Source organism: Apteryx mantelli, chromosome 1, assembly GCF_036417845.1.
Source record: "Apteryx mantelli isolate bAptMan1 chromosome 1, bAptMan1.hap1, whole genome shotgun sequence".
Classification (NCBI taxonomy): domain Eukaryota; kingdom Metazoa; phylum Chordata; class Aves; order Apterygiformes; family Apterygidae; genus Apteryx; species Apteryx mantelli.
The window spans coordinates 68,903,235-68,921,926 of NC_089978.1; the positions used below are offsets into that span (position 1 = coordinate 68,903,235).

Below are 18,692 nucleotides of genomic sequence, written 5' to 3' on the forward strand. Positions count from 1 at the left end.
TATTACACCACAGTCTCCTCTGATTCTTTTCTTTTCCTGGCTGTAATTCTAGCTATGGATTTTTTCAAAACAATGAAACTTGGTTCCTTGAAGGACAACTTTTGAGATTTGACGGTAATGTGCAATAAAAGCAGAAATACTGGAACTGATAGCTCTAGCATTAAAACAAGAACCCTGCAGATACACTGTCCTTAGGGAAGGCCCCTTCACTTCATGTATCCCTGCTTTCCCTTGTTCTGTTAAAACTTGAACTGATGAAAGGCAGCTGAGAGTACCTGGCACCACAGCAGTTTTTCAGCACTCTGCAAGATTCAGCCCAAAGTGAAAAAAATACTTTTTTTTCCTGGGATAAGCTGCTTGAAGATTGTATATGAAAGAAAAGGCAGCAAGTCTTTAAGACAGTAAAAGGAAACGTGTATTTGCATGGTTTGAGACCTCCCAATTAGTTTTATAATATTTATACAATACTCAAACCATTGCCAGATCCTTTTTTTGTAAATATAAATGGATGCATAAATGAAGCTTTCTCTTTGAAATAAGAACAAGATATGCAAATTAAACAAAAATGTTCCCATCTAGATGACTAGCTGACTGAAAACTAACTAGATCTTTTAAAAATGCAGGTTGGCTGGCTGTTCCTCATTTGGGGTCACACAAGCAAATCCACATCTGGGAAAGTCTCCCTTCTGGCAAAGTCAGCACTTTGAGAATGAACACATTTTTCATAGAATAATTTTCCCATAAAAAAACACACAAATCTGGCTTTTCCAATGGAAGTTTTGAAAACAGCAACATATCTTCCAGTCAATTCTTTTTATAACCAATACCTCTATAGTATAAAAAGGTTAGTTTGGTCATGAAATGCTTCATATACGGGTAGAGGCATCATGCACCTGGAACACATGTACACTTGCACATACAATTTTAATGCTCAGTGCTAATGTAAGAAACAGTATTTTCAGCAGAGCGAAGTCTCTGTATTCACTACAGGATATCAAGAAGTGGGGTTATGCTGCCATCAAGTGGACAGCTGTTCAACAGCATTGAATTTTAAATGTCTTCCAGGAATGATAAAGATAACTCTCTTTCAGGGCTGTAATAAAGACTTTGGAGGTTCTTAACTCTGCTTTGACCAAGCTGATGTCTGCAGTCTCAGGCTTAAAAATTATGCATTAACAATGTGACAAATTTACCGGTGAATATTCTCAGGATCTCTGGGAACCCTCAGTCATCATAATAACACGGGAAAAATCACTGTGTGGTACACTCTTCATACATATGACCATATGATATTTAAAATCCCAAATTATATCATATGTCTGGCAGTCTTAGGGCTAATAGAAGAATCTCGGGGTCCTTTCAAAGTTAAGGTGAGAATCTGGCTCTAAGGAGCCTAGCCCTTACAATGACACAAAAACGTTTTTCAGTATCTACAAGCAAATGAAAAGCCAGGCAAAACTGCCTCAGAACTGCTGTCCAGAGGTTCAGTTATGGTCCAAAAGCTTGGCTTTAGTGAGCATGTTCTGCTTCATACAATTTATGGCCAAAAAGGCAGACTCGTACCATTTTCCAGTGTTGTACAGCAAAGTTTATCAAGCTCCTGTCTTTATAGTCCATTCCCACTGAAGAAAAAAAAATGCAGCTCATTGAGATATTCTGATTCTCTTAACCTGAAAAGGTTGCTCAATGACTCCCCTCATTTTCCAGAAGAGTTTTACAGAACAAATGAGCTTCACACTTTTTACAACATATATTTCTCAGACAAGATAAACTATATTTTTTTAAAGTAATTATGGGAACAAAATTTAACTTTTGCCTCCATTCACAATGCTATTTTCTACATAGACTAGTGAAATATGAGGCACATTTGCTAGCACTTTTACCACAACGCTCTCACTAAAAATCAACATTTAAAAATGTGCACGCAGACAACACTCCCCTCTAGGGGCAGAAATAAAATTTGCAGCATTCAATACAATAGTGTATCATTTGTAAATCACATTAGCAAAATAAAACAAATAAGACCTACCAAATCAAAGACAATTAGAATTATTAAGTCATTCCCTGCAGAGACCATTATTGCCTATGAAATTTATTTAAAGTGTGTTGTGTTCTTATATTCATGCAGAAGAGATTTAATACTACACATATAGAGAAGCCTATTTTTTACATTTCCCTAGCAAAATACAGCACATCGATTTCTGACCTAGACAACATACTGTCAAATGCAAAATGCAAAGAACACTTTTTTCTTTATAAGTAAACACATTTATAATGAAAACACATGTACTGACAAGTGCTAAAGCTGGAAATTTACTCAGCTGATCAAACTTGGTATATTTGGAAGCCAAATAAGATAGAAGGGCACCACCGACTTTGCTGCTTTCCTCCTCTTCATTCAGACAGCTAGATGCAAGGTTGCAAAAGCAATTCAGGCATCTCTGTCAATGACAGAGGGTCCAATCCTCCTTGCACAGATTACTCCTACGTACAGCCTGCGAAACACACAATTCCTCCTTGGAAATGAGGGAAATACAGAACTAACAGAGGGCTGCCTTCAAATCCCCAAATCCTGGGAACTAAAGAGGTCTGCTGGGAGCTGCAGGAGACGAGACCCCCTGGCTAAGCCCAATAGCTTCATGCAGTGCATCAGCACTGCAATGAGAACTTCTCCCCTAAAAGGCTCTACGCTGTCTATCTTCTGGTGGAAAACCATGCTAAGTAGCACTGAGGAGCTGTTACCTTCATTGGGAGACCCAAAAGGTGTAGCAGCAGCTGAAGGAGGCTGAGTGCATGTCACAGCCATCGCTGCACAGCTGGGAAGGGGAGCCTGAAACAATCTTGCAGCAGAACTTCGCTCCCACTACTGAAATGCCCATCATGAAAGGCTGGTATCCCTAAAGTAGCACAGCTCCTTACACGTTACAAAAGCAGCCTCCGGACTTAGGTTTAAATAGAATAGCATGCACACTTCTTAATAGATTTCAAAGTTATTATTTGCAATAGTGGAAAACAAGATATTTTAAAAGCTTTGCGCTCCATTTCTTATCGCATACGCCATGGTTGGTGGGAATTTATTTCCACACACATGCACACCCACACACAACACTCAAAAAAAAAAAGTTATGTTACATGTTTTTTTAGGTTAGAAAAGCATTCTGCATCTTTCTGTAGCCTACAAGAACACCAATCTGAAGAGCCTTAACCTAAGCTTTGACTGTTTCACTTCCAATCCTAAGGCCCATATTCATCCCATCTAACTTCAAAAGGCCTCCTCGGATATCTAGATAAGGCTGCTGCCTTGAGCCCTCTCCTGTTCCCCGAGCTGTCATCTGGGCAATGTGCCCATGTTTCCTTTTTGTGAAAACAAGGGGAAAAGAGAAGCAGTGGGAAGATGAGAAAGACTGGGTCAAGCCCAAATTTTGCTCCAGCTGCATGTTATGAGCAGGACACAGTCTTTTCTTCAGTATACCTACAGCTTGCAGCACCTAATTGAGTAAGTCTACCACAATCACAGGAGAGGCACCTCCAAAGAGCAATTCAGATTCAATGGCGAGGTTACCTACTAGATATATCTTGCTCCACTAACCCTGGTGACTCAGTTAATTGCCTAATGACTCTGTGCCTCACTGCATTTCTTTAACACTGCAAAACCCACTGATTCCACAAAAATAGCATGCCAGCTGTGAATCCACCACACAATGCAATGTTTTCCTCCAGGCTGTTAGCCTGATTTGGACTTTATTTACACAAGTAATTTACACAAATAATCAGGAATTGCTTCTGTAGTGGTCTCTGGAGTTGTACTAGTGTAGTCCTAGCAGCAATGAGACTGGTATTAAGGCCTGAATTACCAGCATTTTTGTGAAATATAGGTTTCTCTTCTAGTTGTTTTGACTTTCATTCATCTAAACACACACTATATCACTACATTGTTTCAGGGCTTTATTATTATTGAGACCACTAACTCAGCAAAATGTGTGAGAAATGACAGCAATATATGGCAGAAAGAAAATGGGAGATTTTCCCCTACTTTTAAATCCCTAATCAAATCTAAATCTTTTTAGTACTAGTGCATTTACAATTGTGATCTAAAGCTGTCACCATATACAAAAGGATACCTTACCTCTCCTAAATCTCTTTTCCTTTCAGAGGAAGGGATTTAAGGCTAGGACCAAAAAAATCTGGACAGAAACACCCGAAATAAAATCTGTGAACCTCTAGGTGCCTGCATACAACATTCTAATCTCCCAGAGCCCTGACAGGTCCTGATCCCTTGACCTCTGGAGCGAACTTGATGCTCTGCCCTCCAAACAGCTGGCTGTGTAATGCTTTCTGCAATACTGCAGACCCAGCCCCAGAGAGGGGCAGGCGTTCAGCCTCCTGCCGCGCGCTTGCTGCGCACCAGCTCTTGCCCTCAGCGTGCAGGTCCCCGGGCGGCCCCCCAGGGTCTGTGCCTCCCTCCTCCATTTGGGAGCCTGATGTCCAGCCTGGCTCAGCGTGGGGGAACAAGCGCAGGAAACGCGGGCACTTCAGTGTCTAACTTTAGGCTCCTAACTGCTTTACTGGGTCCCAGGCATCATTCTGTGCTCATATGTGATAAGCTTAGAATAACATTTTATTCCCCAGCAGGTTTTTTCTTTAATCTCTTCTGAAATGTTGTCCATATGACCATGCTTTCAGAGAAAACCCCATTAAAGATATAAGGCAGTCTTAATTACTACAGCTTAATTACTTTTAATGAGCAAATCACCCTACACTGATGTGGGATCTGGCCTGAGAAGAATTTCAGATAATTCTCTAACATCACCAATACTATATCTTATATCTAGGTTATGCAATGATGAAGCTTGACAGTATCCTCTAATCAGATGAGGAGCACGACCCTGAAGAATTGAGACATTGAGCTGCTTCTCTGCCAATATAATGTGCCAGCTTTGTTTTCAGGAATGCACTCGCTACAAAGCTTCACAGTGCTGCTGGCTTACTTCATTTATCCCAGTGATGATTTGCCTATTAGTGAAATTGAAAAAAATAATAATATAAGTGTCAAGAGTTCAAGATGTACTGCCCCAGAACTAGGTGTCAGTTTCTGGCCTCCAAGACAGCTCTCTTGCAATCAGCACTGCAGCTGCAAATGCAAATAATAAGAGAGTACAGATCTTCATAAAAAAGCTGGACTGAATCATCAGATCTGTTGAGAATATGCCTTCCATTTAATCAAAGGAAATATTTAGGTACTAGCAGTATTTAGAAGCTACAAATTAATTGGTGCTTGTAGGCAGTGATTATGTTTTCCACTTCTCTTGATATTCACATAAATATGTGCAAAAGATTGCTTGCCTGGCTCTACTATGAGTGGGGGAAGTGGCATTCCCCCCAAGTATTCGCAAAGCTAGTTGGGAAACAGAGTCAGAAGAAATTAAGGCAGGTTATTACCTCATGGTATACAGCAGAGTGCCATCATCCTCAAGGCGCAGAAGCTTGTTTGGTGTTGTCATGTTGTGAGCAATAGACTTTTTGCCATTGTGGAAGAACGTATCAGGGGTCCAGATCTTGCTGGCGAGCAGGTTGTTAAGAGGGAGGCGCTGCATAGGTCCTTTGAATCGAAGCCTTTCGTCCTTCCAGCTTTGTCGAAAAAAAACGTCAATGGTGTATTCCTGGCATAAAGAAACAAACATGTTATTGCAGGGTCTGATTAGAAGCGATGGTTCTGAAAATGACTTTAGCAAGGAAATACAAGTAAGTTAGGAGCCTCGGGCTAGAGCTTACCATTTCTGTGTCTGACACAGGACCAAAACTGGTAACGTAGATGTCTGTTTTCACCTGAGTTATTCTCTCTGTAATAAATATAGGCTCTGAGTCAGTGATTACATTAAGACGCACATACATGTTTCCAATGCATTTCCTTATTAACAACATTTGAATCATCTAACCCCCATCCCCCCAAAATTTGAAATTAAGAAGGTGTTTGAAGAGGAATTTGATCCCTGATCAAATACAAATGTCTACCTCTTTTGGAAGAGAGCCCAGGCTCTCTTCCTATAGTCAGAAGAAACAAACAGGCCCTTCTCAGGTACAATTCCTCTGACCGGTTTAGATGCCTACTACAGGCTGACATGAAGTGTACCTCAGAAAGGCCTATTTATCTCCACTGACTTGGGTGATTTGCTCAATTGCAGACATCTATATTATAGATGTCTAAAGCTAGGTGAAATTAATTCTACCCTCAAGACTCTGAGTCTTTCTGGCATCTTTTCAAATCCAGGACTAATTTAATTTAAGGGCAGAATTTTCAGAAGTTTGTTACATAAGATAGGAGCATCAAGCCCTATTTTCAAGCATCTCTGAGTAAAGTGAGAGGAGAAGGAGAGAAAGCAAGGAAAGCAATGTGTTGGTCTCACAAGACGAAGGGGTGGGGGTAGCCAGATTAAAAAAGGGCCAGGAAGAACATAACAGATGGTTTACACATGGGTAGAAGATGAGAGAAATCTGGGGGAAAGAGAACTGAAGAAGGGCTCAACAAGGTTAGAATGGCAAGCAACTATTCACATGTTATGCTTTTAAAATAGCTGCTATAGAGGTTATCTAAATGACGTATCAATACAGAGTCACTGCAGCTATCTAAATACGGATGCTTTGGGGTTCTTTTTTTAACAGCGATTTTTTGTCACTGGCATAATTTTATACATGCTGACCAGCAGGGAACCTTAAAGCAACTTGCAAGCACCCTGTCTGGCTCACCTTAAAAGAGAAGAGTACCAAAACAAACAAAAAAAATGCAAACTGTATTCAATTACAGAAAACATGTATTATGCATGCCTAATCCAACCTCAAATGACTTCAGTGAGTGAAAGAAAAAACTTCAGTGACCTTTGTACCTGTTTGCAAGGAGACACTATATTCTGGTCTACATTTAGCTAATTAAACACCTCTCTCTCATTAAGACCTGTCCCAAGGGCAGGTACCTATACAGGAGGGCATCAGGGGAGTCACTACGCAGGAAGAATTGTCTAAATGATTCACCAGCCACAACTAAAGTGTTATTCTACCTCCCAGTCCTGGGCGTAGTCGGTTGTCATAGCCGTCCAGCAGGCCATCCAAGATCCTGGTGAATATAGTAATGTTATCATTGGTGTCCTCTTTCCCTGAAGCTGTTGGCATTTGCGAGAACCTATTTTATGCAAATAAAAAGAAACATGTCAAAAGCTGTGCCAATCTCAAGAGGCTTCCTCTCCGCAGCGTAATTTGCAGGAAACTTCACAAAGGGAGCCTCCAAGTCCCCTGCTCTCTCCCCTGCCTTTTCAGCTGTTAGGGCTGTAGGTGACGTGGTCCTTGGGACCCCACTTCCCTGGCGCTGGCTCTGGCATGTATCCATCCACCCCAGGGAGCAAACTGAGCCCACATAGCCAGCAAAAGCTGTTAATTCTTTTCCCAGATTAGCTCTCCAGTCTTTGTAAACTGCATCAGCTCACAGAGGGGCTATGCAAGCAGCACAGGTTTGCCTAGAGATACCCCTTCAGGTCTGCCTGAAGGTACTCTTTAATCCTTACATGCCAATAGCTTCTAATTTCCACAGTTTATGTAATTCCCAGAACGGATGCACTCTAACTTTATTTGAGGATAAGGAACTCCCATTGCATTCAAATATTCCACCCGGATCATGGAGGTACCTGAAAAGAATACTGAAGTACAGAAAATACAGTTCTTTATTCCTCCTTTCTCTTCTTCATGAACTACTCCTCCCTTAGGGTATGCAAATAACAACAATGTGTAGCGGGCTTCATTCCATATCTTTTGGGCCAGATCTGTTTTCACTTTTTGCTCGTTATGAACTCTTCTTTTATTTCAGTGATATGTACATAAGTATTTCAGATATGGTCCTTTTAGCAAGAAAAACATCCCTGGTTTGTTTTTTTTAAAAAACTTATCTGCTCAGGTATCAATGGATCAGACCAACCTACAAGGCTGGCTTGCACAGAAAGTACCCACAATGAGCCCACAGCTCACAGTACAACTATAACTTGCATTTTTAAATCTATTTGATTTTCATTTTAAGATGCTCAGGAGAATCCCCTGCACACTAATGCCTATGCTTACCTAAATAACAGATAACAGACACAAAAGTTTATCAATAAACATGCTTCATCTGCAGCTAGCAATGACTATCTCTTGAGACAGCAAGTACTTATTCAAGTTTCAGCCTCTGCTGAAATTGCTAACAAATGTTGCAGCTGTGACAGAGGGCATGTTACCCTGCTAAGAACCATATTCCACTTCACGCACCCTGCCAATACACAGCCACCACTTATACTCATACGACCTGAACTGGATGTGAACCAGTGACCCAGAGATAAAAAAAGATCCATATTTATTTATTACCAATCCCCAGGGAAATAAATCAGTAAATAAACAGAGAATCTCAAAGCATTCCACAGAATAGCTTTTCTTGCAGGATGCCTTTAAAATACATATTATACTTACTTAACAAACAGGGCTTATAAAAAGAAAGATGAGGGACCTTAATCTGGTTTTACTGCACAAGGTTTACACTGAATATGACTTCCCTGACATCCATGTAATCAGCCTGGGCACAGTCTGAAAGTTTTAGGGACATGAGACCTGGCTCACTATGAGCTGCTGGTGGCCACGTACTACCTCAGAGCCAAACCCAGAGGTAGGGACTGAGCCCTGCTTCAGTTCCCTTTATAGCTCATGTTCTTCTGCTGGGAAAAAAAAAGATTTCAGAGCCTCTCAGGAAAGGGGAGCAGGTCAGAGCTGGGGGCGCAAGGTCTGTGGCGATTCCCAGAAGAGCTGAAGCATGTGCAAGAACCAGGCAGAGAGGAAACCTGGTAGCAGGAGCGCCACCGCCACTGTTGCAACCCCTCAGCAAGTTCAAAATCGGGAGAGCCCAAATACCCCAAGGAGCTCCCCTTCACTGCAGGCAGAGGCGTACCTGAGAATTTTGCCCGTTTTTCAGGCCATCCCATCTCTCCATGGACTAAATACTGAATTAACCCTTAGTTTTCATTGCTCTGACCACAACTTCTAGCGAGTAACTGAGGTAGATGACATTATGGATATGTTTGACTAAAATGATATATAGTTAATCCAGTACATCCAAACTAATTAAAGAGCACTAGACATTCTTGCACACTGGACAATTCAAGACAACAGACTACGTCCTTTTTTGTCAAGCGTAATTAAATGAATTCACTGTGTAAATGTTTTAGTTGCAAGTAGCAGCCTAAAGAATAAGGAGAGGGGACATAAGTTACAGAGGTTCTCACTATTCAGTGACGATAACTAATATGTTGGTAAAACCACAGAATACTGTTTACATTTTCTATCATTTATTTTTAGCTTGTTTTCATAAGAAAAACAGACGTGCATCACGCAGTCTGCCTGTTCCACCCTATCAACTTATGCACCCACTTCCATTTTCCAGTGCATCTGACAAAGAGGCTGAGAGATCAAACTTTATTTCATTCTTACAAGTTTCATGAGGAGCAGTGAGCAGACAAGAGGAGAGCGATCCAAATTACTGCCTCATTAAGTAAAAATGTGAGGTCAGCAGTCATCTATTCCCTCTGGCTTGCCGACTGGGCCAGTCAGCATGCATGTAGCTCAAAAACAGCCTCAGCAAAAGCAGCCCACCTCCTCACTGTTAATTAAGAGATATGGAAGAGACTTGCAGGGTGATTAGAAAAGATACTGTGAGATATGGACTGCAGGGGTAAAATGCAGGTCCTACAAGGGGAGATGGCTACTAGGGATGCAAAACAGGGAGCTGGGATTATTGCAGAGGGATGGTACGGGGAAAGACGATACAGAGGCTTGGAAATCAAGCTTAACTAGTTTCTCTGCTCTTGGAAAAGCTTGTATTTTTAGTATGTAAGTCTGAATTCAAAGCTAACTGAACTCAGAGGAAAGATTTCCATTGAACTATTTTTGTGGGGAAGGGACAGAATATACCTAGTTCTCATAATCTCTTCTCCGAATCCAGCATGAGTAATTGATGTTGCTTCATTCTATCTTGACTATATATGCCTTTCAGAAAAATAGTATACACACCTCACATACTGAAATACTTGCATATCCACAAGAAAACCTAATTAATAGATGAAAAAGACGGAGAAATGACTTAGATGAAGCATCATAGAAAATATGCACTTCATCTGTACAACAGCAATCCGATTTAGATTTGGCAGATCACTCAAAAAAGAAGGCATCTGATGCTGAATTACAGAGAAATGTCAGTATTATTCAAGTTGCATTTGTAGATGGATCACTGTTTGCCACTAATGTAAACACTATTTTTTGTTTCACAGAAAAGTAAGCATTTAGTTTATATTTTTGAGGTGGCTGATAAAATAGCAATTCATATTTTGGAGTAAGTGCTGAAATTGTCTTTTATGACATAAGAGCATTAAGACTGTACTTGCAACATTATATGCATTTTTGTATAATAGATACTATAGCTTTATGAATAGTGATAAAACAGTGATATCCTAAATTAATTATTGCCATACATATAAAAATTAGGTTTTATCAAAAAATTAGTAGTGACTATTGTCACCAAGCAACCAAAACTGTTTTTTAAAGCAAACTTTTTCAGTTTTGGAATAAAAATAAACCTAGAAAAAAAACCTAGGAGATGCTAAGAAAATTCACAGATAATTAAATTAAAAGCTCATTATAAACAAACTAAACCAACCAGGAATACTTCTTATCACATTTATTTAATATTGCAATTTCTGGGTAACTGAAAAAAATCAGAAGCCACAGAAAGCGTGATCAGTGTAATATCACGTAACTCCCTAAAGATGTTCAGGCACCTCTTTGATGAGTTCATCATTTACCACGTTAAACATCACTGCCTTTATTACCATTTAGTCAAAATCTTGACAGGTACTATTCATAGCTTAGTTGTATTAAAAGCAAAATGTATTTGTAGGTATTTCATGATTTTCCCAAAACTTCAAAAACAAAAAGAAAAGTTAGATGCTGGAAAATGACTGGGAAATATTTTGCAATTGAAAGTTGCATTTTTTTTTCTCTCTCTTAAGAGTAGAGTTTGAATAACTTGCTTTAAGAGGATCAGAATTATACCAGAACGCTCAAATTAACAGTTTGTGAAAAAGACAGTGGAGAATGCATTTGCACACTCTTGGGATACTGTCAGCTGGCCAGACATCACAGGAAATAGGTATACCTTTTTAAGCTAGCTTCTTACCATCCCTTTCCTACAGATTCTTGAGAACTAAAAATTTTGATATTCTGTAAATTTAATGAAAATTTAATTCTTCCAAATCAGATAAGAAGGATAGGGGAGAGGAATGATTTTGAAAATAATGAAACTTTAATGGTCTTTGCAGATCCTTAAAGAACAATTTCATTCTTTTATTTACCAGGAGCAGTATTTTATCACCTTCTGGAAATGAGCAATTTGTGAACAGTGGAACTCAAGTTTGTTCTTCACAGGGCGATTTCTCATAATCCTCATCCCCTTGCACCTTAATGTCCCTTTCAATATCCTGAATTTCACCCAGAGTTACTAAACGCTCCCAGGACTCTCAGCTCCTCCCAAGTCCCTTAACTAGAGGTTCACTAAGCGGCAATATGTGCTGCAGCTGATCCTGTGCTAAGCACGCGGTACATGGCCTGCAGTTACACACCTGCTATTTGGCCAGCCAGTAGCCCAAGCAGAACAGAACTGCTGCCACTGTAGCCTTCTGTTCAGCGGAGGGATTCATGCCTGTCGTCCTCCTCTTACCAGTTCTAGGAACTCACTTATTTTTCCAGTTGTTGAAATTTGCTAATGGGTTCAAAAAGCTATCTGGAAAGACGGAGAAGGAAAGGCAAACAGGATAAAAAATAAATAAATGGACAAGCATGACTGTATAAGCATATGCTAATTCTCACAAAATTAGTCTAAAAATATGAGGAAGAACTCCCTAGCACCTGTAAGTAGTTGAAAGGGGATAACCCAGCAGAACTGACTGTTCAGGGTGGCAGAGACTAACTTAAAATAAATTCCATGGTCTGGGGGAGAGGTATGTTTAACCTAAATAGCAGGATTATGCTCTTAATGGTAGAGATTGTGAGCTAGTAGAAAAGTATGTGAAACTACAGACACCCCACAGACTGAATTCTTACAGTGTACAGAAAACTCTTGTGTTGGCTAGAGCTAGAATTAACTGGGATTTTCTGTTTTCCATGTTCCTATTATAAATATTATTAGCAGATGCTTGAAGGAATCAGTCTATACATGCTTCTTGCTAAGACCTCTACTTATCTAAATTGTGGTTATACCAATGACATCCGTCCCTGTTCGTTCGGGCTCTCAGATGAACTTCTGAAATTTCACATCTGAAATGCAAGTGTGCGCAGGGACTTTGTAACACTGTTGCATCCCCAGAAAGGTCCCCGGGACAGTCTGTGCCACGCTCCCCAGAGAAAGAGGTGCTGCCTTTCTCTCAGGTTGCGGAGCCAGAGCGCCAGTGCAAGAAGGGTGACCGTCAGCAGTGGCGATCTGCCGGAAAGTGCCCCGCAACACCGTGTGTTTGCCATTCCCCTCCCTCAGAACCGCAAATGTCGGTATTTGCCCAGGGCCTGAAAGTGCAAGCTGCTCAGCAGTGCCATGATACTGCTAGCATCCAGCTGGACAGGACCCCAAGTGAACTGATTTCCATCCTGCGGGATGCTCAGCTGATATGTTCAGCATCACAGTGTTGTTCTTGCAGAGCATCAGTCTGGAGAGGACAGAACCTGAACTATTTTGAATTTCTACTGCCCTCCCACCAGGAAAGCAGCCACCTTTCATGTGTTTTTGTCTGCCTCAATTCTGTAGGCTCTGCACACCTGAAACCTTAACTGAATTCAAATGCAAGAAATCAGGCTCTGTCTCATCTGAAAACATTCTTCTCTGTTATATTTGATTTTGAATTATTCTCTAACACTGTTTACTTTCAATAGAATTGTGAACTATCTTGAAATACTTCAGTAAAATATCTTAACCCAGAGCATTATACAACTCAAGGCTTAAGTCAAGCAAGCTTGAAAAAACTTTGACTTGTGCTGGACTGTTTATGCAGAACTAGATTTATAAAACCCTTGCACCAGCAATGGTGGAGTGTTCACATACTGTTCTCCTTTGCTCTATACCTTTGAATTTCAATTCAGTGATTTTTTTAAAATAACTTTTTCCAACTATGCCTACAGTCCTCCTCTGCAGTCTACTGATGTGGACAATCCTCAATAGTCATTCCATATTTATGTTAACCATTAATCAGAGACTTTTGCTGAGATTTCTGAAGTAGCCTAGGAGACTGAGATGCATAATTTCTGTTTATTTTACTGGGTATTGTGCATCAAAATCCCCCAAAGTGGCTTTGATTATGCCAGTAAAAACCATATTTATGATTTAATATAAATATGGAATGGCTGTGGAATATAATAGACAATATACTCTGCCTTCATCTGTAATCGCTACTGTATTTTGCTTTTAAATATGAGCTCATTTGACCAATCACTTTTATTCAGCACACTGCAAAATGCACTGAAATGTAACAGTGCATTCCAAACACGGATGAAGCTAATAAAGAAGAATCTGGTAGGAACAGTAAATATTACCAGTATAAGATTTGGGATTGTAGCAGTTAGTATACCAGCCTACATGTAAATTGTACCACTCTGTCCTGAAGAGTCAATCCCAAAGCACTTACCAAATTACACTCAAACTGCTTCTGCCTCTGAAACAGAGACGCTGGAAAAAGACTCTGTCTTTTGAGCAGGGTCAAAACTCAGCCCTCAGGCAGCATGTGAATGGTGCAGTGAATTGGAGCTGCTTATCTCTGCAGGCCCTGACTAAAATTACTAGATCAGAAATGGGGGGGGGGGGGGGGAGGTTACGTGATAATCTCATTTTAGTGCATAGAAGCTTTTTTGACTAACTTACAGGAAACAAGCGTCCTAGTTTCACATAACTGTCCTGTTCCAATTATCAGATATGCTACAGGTCACGATTCCTACCTGGGACTTGGATTCATTATTCACTTTCTAGCAGAAACAAGACAGTTAAACCCTCTTTTTAGCAGTCTTGCATATCAATGCTTCTGTTAGAATGAGTAACACATATAAAAGATAGAATGTCATCTGCCAAACCCCACACCAAAAAGCGTATGCTAAACTCCCGATATTTGCTATCTTTTGTAGGCATGAAAGAAGATCAGAAGGGACTTAAGGTTACAGTCCTCATAGTTTTCTCCACCCAGTAATGATTTAGCAAAGCACTACCATTTCCAGACAAGCTAAAAACAAGTCCCACATTATCTAAGTCCTCTTCATTTCTATTACAAAGAACCTGATCTGCTTTTCTGAAGTCCAATGAGAGTTTCACCTTAGACCACAGTGAAATCAAGATCCAGCTTTTCCAAGGTGACAGCTTGCAGCTGTTTGCCTCCTTTGTAGTGTGCAATTCCACAGTTGTTCACACACACAGCACTGTGGTTACACGTCTGTGTGCCTACTTAAGGCACACAGTGGCGATAGGGCTAAGTTTTGCTTATTGTATACACAGTCACCACTCGAAGTTTGGTCTTTCTTCTAATTCTAATCTAGAAAAAATTACTTTGGTTGAAATAAGAAATTGATTTGCATCTACCTTTTGTATCTTCCTACAGCAAGGAATTAATGTGTTTACTTGTGAAAAAACAGTTTCGGAGGATTCTTTTTTTTTTTTAGTGTAGCGAAATCATAAATAATTGTTCTTCTCCATAAAACAGAATCGACTTGTATTTCCAGGGCCCTTGCTAAATGCTTTCTCTAGACTCATTTGCATAGTCTGATTTTGGTAGGTTCATGAAATCTCTGGGATAAGGTAGAACATGTAAATTGGGTTTTTCTGTTTGTTTTTTGAAGAGCTATAGCAGGAATATTTCTTCGATACAGCTTTCAGAATACCATAACTCAGGAAAGCAACCAAAGAAAAAAACAAGGAAACAATTATTTGTTACATTGCTTCATGGAAATGAAATTTCCAAGCTGTCATTCTGAGCAGTAAAGATTTTCCCTTACTTATTAAGAAGCTTGTATCAGGTAGAGGCACGCACTGAGTCCTGTCAGCACAGACTTGCTCTACTGCTTATAGCCTGGACTTGCCAGGTAAGAGGGAAAGGTGTCAGCACCCCTCATTGCAGCCATGCAGAGTAGTGAGCACCACAGCCCCATGCTTTGTTATACTCAAGACCATAAATACATACCATATATATACACACGCACACACACACACACATGCAAGATCATCACCATCTGTAGGCCTGGCCTCTCTAGCCGTGAGCCTGAATTCCCTGTTCCCCCAAAGCCTTCCTGCAAGAGCGACAAGGGAATAAAGGACCGACGCGAGACAGTTAAATTTGCATAGGAAAGAAAACTGCTCCCTTTCTCCTGACATCAGGACATTAAGATCAAATGCAAAGTCTGCTTGTTTTGTTCTGCTGTTCCACACCACATGGAGCCAAAGCTTTTGCTTTTCTCAAAACCTCATAGCAAAAAGTCAAACACAATTGGCAACTTACCCGAAGTGACTGGCTAAACTCATGGAAACACAGAAGAGGAAGAAGTTTTTGATCATGTTAAAGCCAGAGAACATCCCATTGTCCATTCCAAATCAGATTAATAGTGTAGGTAGTTGGTTTGGTAAACGTATTGCTGCACACTTTGTTCTTAAGCTGCAACAATACAAAAAGAAAAATTATTACACATTCAAAGAGCAGGATAGTCGAGTTCATCTACCACCACATCTTTTGCTATCTATGTTTTTCACAAACTTATCTAGGCTTATGTAAACATCAGCTGTTTATGTAAAATTGTATATCTTCAAGGACATGTTTTACCTTCTGCTGACAGCAAACCACAATACAGGAAAAACTCTCTTTTAGTGGCCCAGTCTTCCTTTATATTTGTTCATCAGATAACTAACTACAAAACGATTCATTGTTTTCCAAATGCCAAATCGGACCCTCTACCTATTCAACAACTTCCGTACGCCTGCAAAACCAGGGATGTGAGCAGCCTCCGCAGCCTTTCCTTCCATCGCAATTTTTCCCCTTTAAATACTCAACTTCCCTTTCCAGAATCCCAGTTAAAATGCCAAGAAACACCTACTGCTTCTTGCAATTCAAGCTGCTGATACACGACTGAGTAAAAAAGGGGGGGCAAGAAAGTGACCTTCCTCGCAAAGACACATAAACCTCATGCTAGCATGAAGAATGACAGTAACGGAGCTGCTCCAGCGACTGCCGCTTTTCGGATACCTGCCTCAGCGGCTAGATCGCCAGTTTCAGCACTGGGCACTAACATTTTCCTCTGTGCCCTATTAAAAAAAAAAAAGGGGGAAAGAAAAAAAAGCCCGGAGGGAGCAGCCTGGATCCCCCCTCCACCCCGGCCCCCTTGCTGACGAGCCCAACAACCTGCTCCCCCTCCCCACCGGCGGCAGGAGGGAAAAAAGCCCAAATCAAACCCCGCTCTCCGCTCCCACCGCCCCCGCGCTGCCCCGCACCGCACCCGCGGACGGGGCGGCACTGCGGAGCCGCCGCTCCCGCACACGCGCAGCCCCGCCGCGCCGGCACCTGCCCGGCGACCGCCGCCCGCTCCGCCGCCGCCCGCGCACCGGGGGCGCCGCGGCGGCCGGCACCTGCGCGCCCGCTCCGCCGCCACCCGCGGGGGACCGCGCCGACCCTCCCCCGCCCCGCCGGTTCCCCCGCGCCCGCCCGCAAAGTTTGCCGCGGCCATGTGCGCGGCGCTGCGCGGGGGCTGCGGGCAGCACTCCGGCCGCCGGCCCCGCTCGTCCCGGCCGGAGCCCGGCGCTTACCAGCCGCCCGCGGCGCGGAGCGGCGCGGTGCGATGCGATGCGGAGGGGCGAAACGTGCCCGAAAGCTGCCGGTCTCCGCGGTGCGGTGCGGTGCGGCGCGGAGCGGTAGCGGGCGCGGCGGCGCTGCCTCTCCCGCCGCTCGCAGGCGCGGCCCCGCCGCAGCGCCGCGCCGCGCCCGCGCCCTGCCGCGCCGCCCCCGCGCCGCCCCGCGGAGCCCCCGGCCGCGGCGGTGCGCGGCTCTGCGCGCTGCGGAGCGACCGCGGCAGCGGGGCCTGGCCGGGCTCCCCGCCCCGCCCAAGAGCCGCCAAGTTTGGCCGGGCTCTGCCCCTGCCCCGCACCCGCCTCCGCGGGCGCGGCCCGTCCGCGGGGGAGGCGTGGGGCCGCGCCGCAGCCACGGCCCGCGGCGCAGGTGCGCTACCGCGGGCTGGCTGCCCCGCCGCCCGGGCCAGGAGCTCCCTGGTACGGGCTCCGCTTCCTACACACGCACATATATAAATACATATATATACATACACTCCTATTCTGTAACCGCGGGATGTATTGTGAACCACTGTAACTCTTAAATGTTGAAGCGATGGTTGGTACCCGTGGTGCTAACTCTCTTTCACTTGTTCATTATTAGGGCTCCACAAATTGCAAATTTCAGGAGACCTGCAATAACTTGGAGGTTTCACCATGAATGTGTGTAGCGTTATTGCATCCAAATAGATGCATCGCTTTAATGCCTCAATATAGGGAGGGCATTACGCTTACTATGTGTTCCAGTCACACGTATTCTATACTGCATGCAGATGCAAAATGCTTGGTGCATTTTGAACAATCCCAAATAACTGAAATGAGTGTTGCATAGGCGTAGTTCTGGTGGATTCCTTCAGACGCACACAGTATTTTGTAACATGCATGCACTACATGATAAATATGATTTAAATATATGCTACTGTGACCGTCCTTTAAAATAATGCTCCAAACTCGGATATTAAATTAACAGATCTAACGAGATAATGTCTGGCTTTCAAGCAACATTATGGATCAATAAAGCATTTGTCTTTTTCTTATATCCATAAAAAAAGCTCTAAGAAATTAATCCCTCCAGTGAAATCAATATTGATTCTGTAGCTCATTGCCATAGAGGGTGTTGCTATATATGTACCTAGTTCACGATCTCCACAGTTTGAATTGAAAATGGTTCTTTATGAATTTAAATTTTCATTTCTTAGTTATCTGTGGTGCTTAGCTATTTTCAGGTTTTCAAGCAATGCTTTATGATTTTAAATGCAGAGTCAGTGACATACATTGTTCCTCATTATACCTTAGTGACTTCAATAAATATGAAGTTGTGAATGAATGTTGCTATCAGAATAGCTTTCTGTGTGTTTAAAAATATCTGAGCAAAGTAGTATGAAACGACAGCAGTTTCTCATGGTAATGCCCTTGCCTAGGAGTGTTTAAAACAGATTTTTAACTATGCTTTCATTTTTTTTCTGGTATGAACTTTTTATATGTCTGTATAGGTGATGTTGTAAAACTACATCATCTTTAAATAATTTTGCAACAGAAAACCCTAGAAATATTGGCCTAGAATTCTCATTTGAACTAGTAAGAGTTGCATGTTGTTTAACTGCTTGCTCCAATTATCATGTAGCAGAACCTAACATTACTTTCTTTAACTTGTCAGATCTTCTCCTCAAAGCCATATGCTGCAGGTTCAGTTAACAAAATCAAAGAGCAAAATTATTTAAGTCTCTGGGAAATGAAACAGGAACAAAATGTTAGACCGCATGTGGACTTTAGCTTAAAGAAAAATGAAAAAGTGCCATAC

The 18,692-nt window shown here is 42.1% G+C and overlaps 1 protein-coding gene across 1 annotated transcript in view; it reads right to left on the bottom strand.

The window, feature by feature from the left end:
* The window catches only part of GABRA5 (gamma-aminobutyric acid type A receptor subunit alpha5), a 56,753-nt gene extending 41,089 nt beyond the window's left edge, over nucleotides 1-15,664 (bottom strand). The window contains exons 1-4 of the mRNA XM_013954162.2: nucleotides 15,579-15,664; nucleotides 7,053-7,174; nucleotides 5,773-5,840; nucleotides 5,440-5,660 (exon numbers count right to left, since the gene is read on the bottom strand). Of these exons, the coding sequence (XP_013809616.1) occupies nucleotides 5,440-5,660; nucleotides 5,773-5,840; nucleotides 7,053-7,174; nucleotides 15,579-15,664 (497 nt within the window). The remainder of the gene's footprint in view (nucleotides 1-5,439; nucleotides 5,661-5,772; nucleotides 5,841-7,052; nucleotides 7,175-15,578) is intronic.
* Between the last annotated feature and the right edge of the window lie 3,028 nt (nucleotides 15,665-18,692).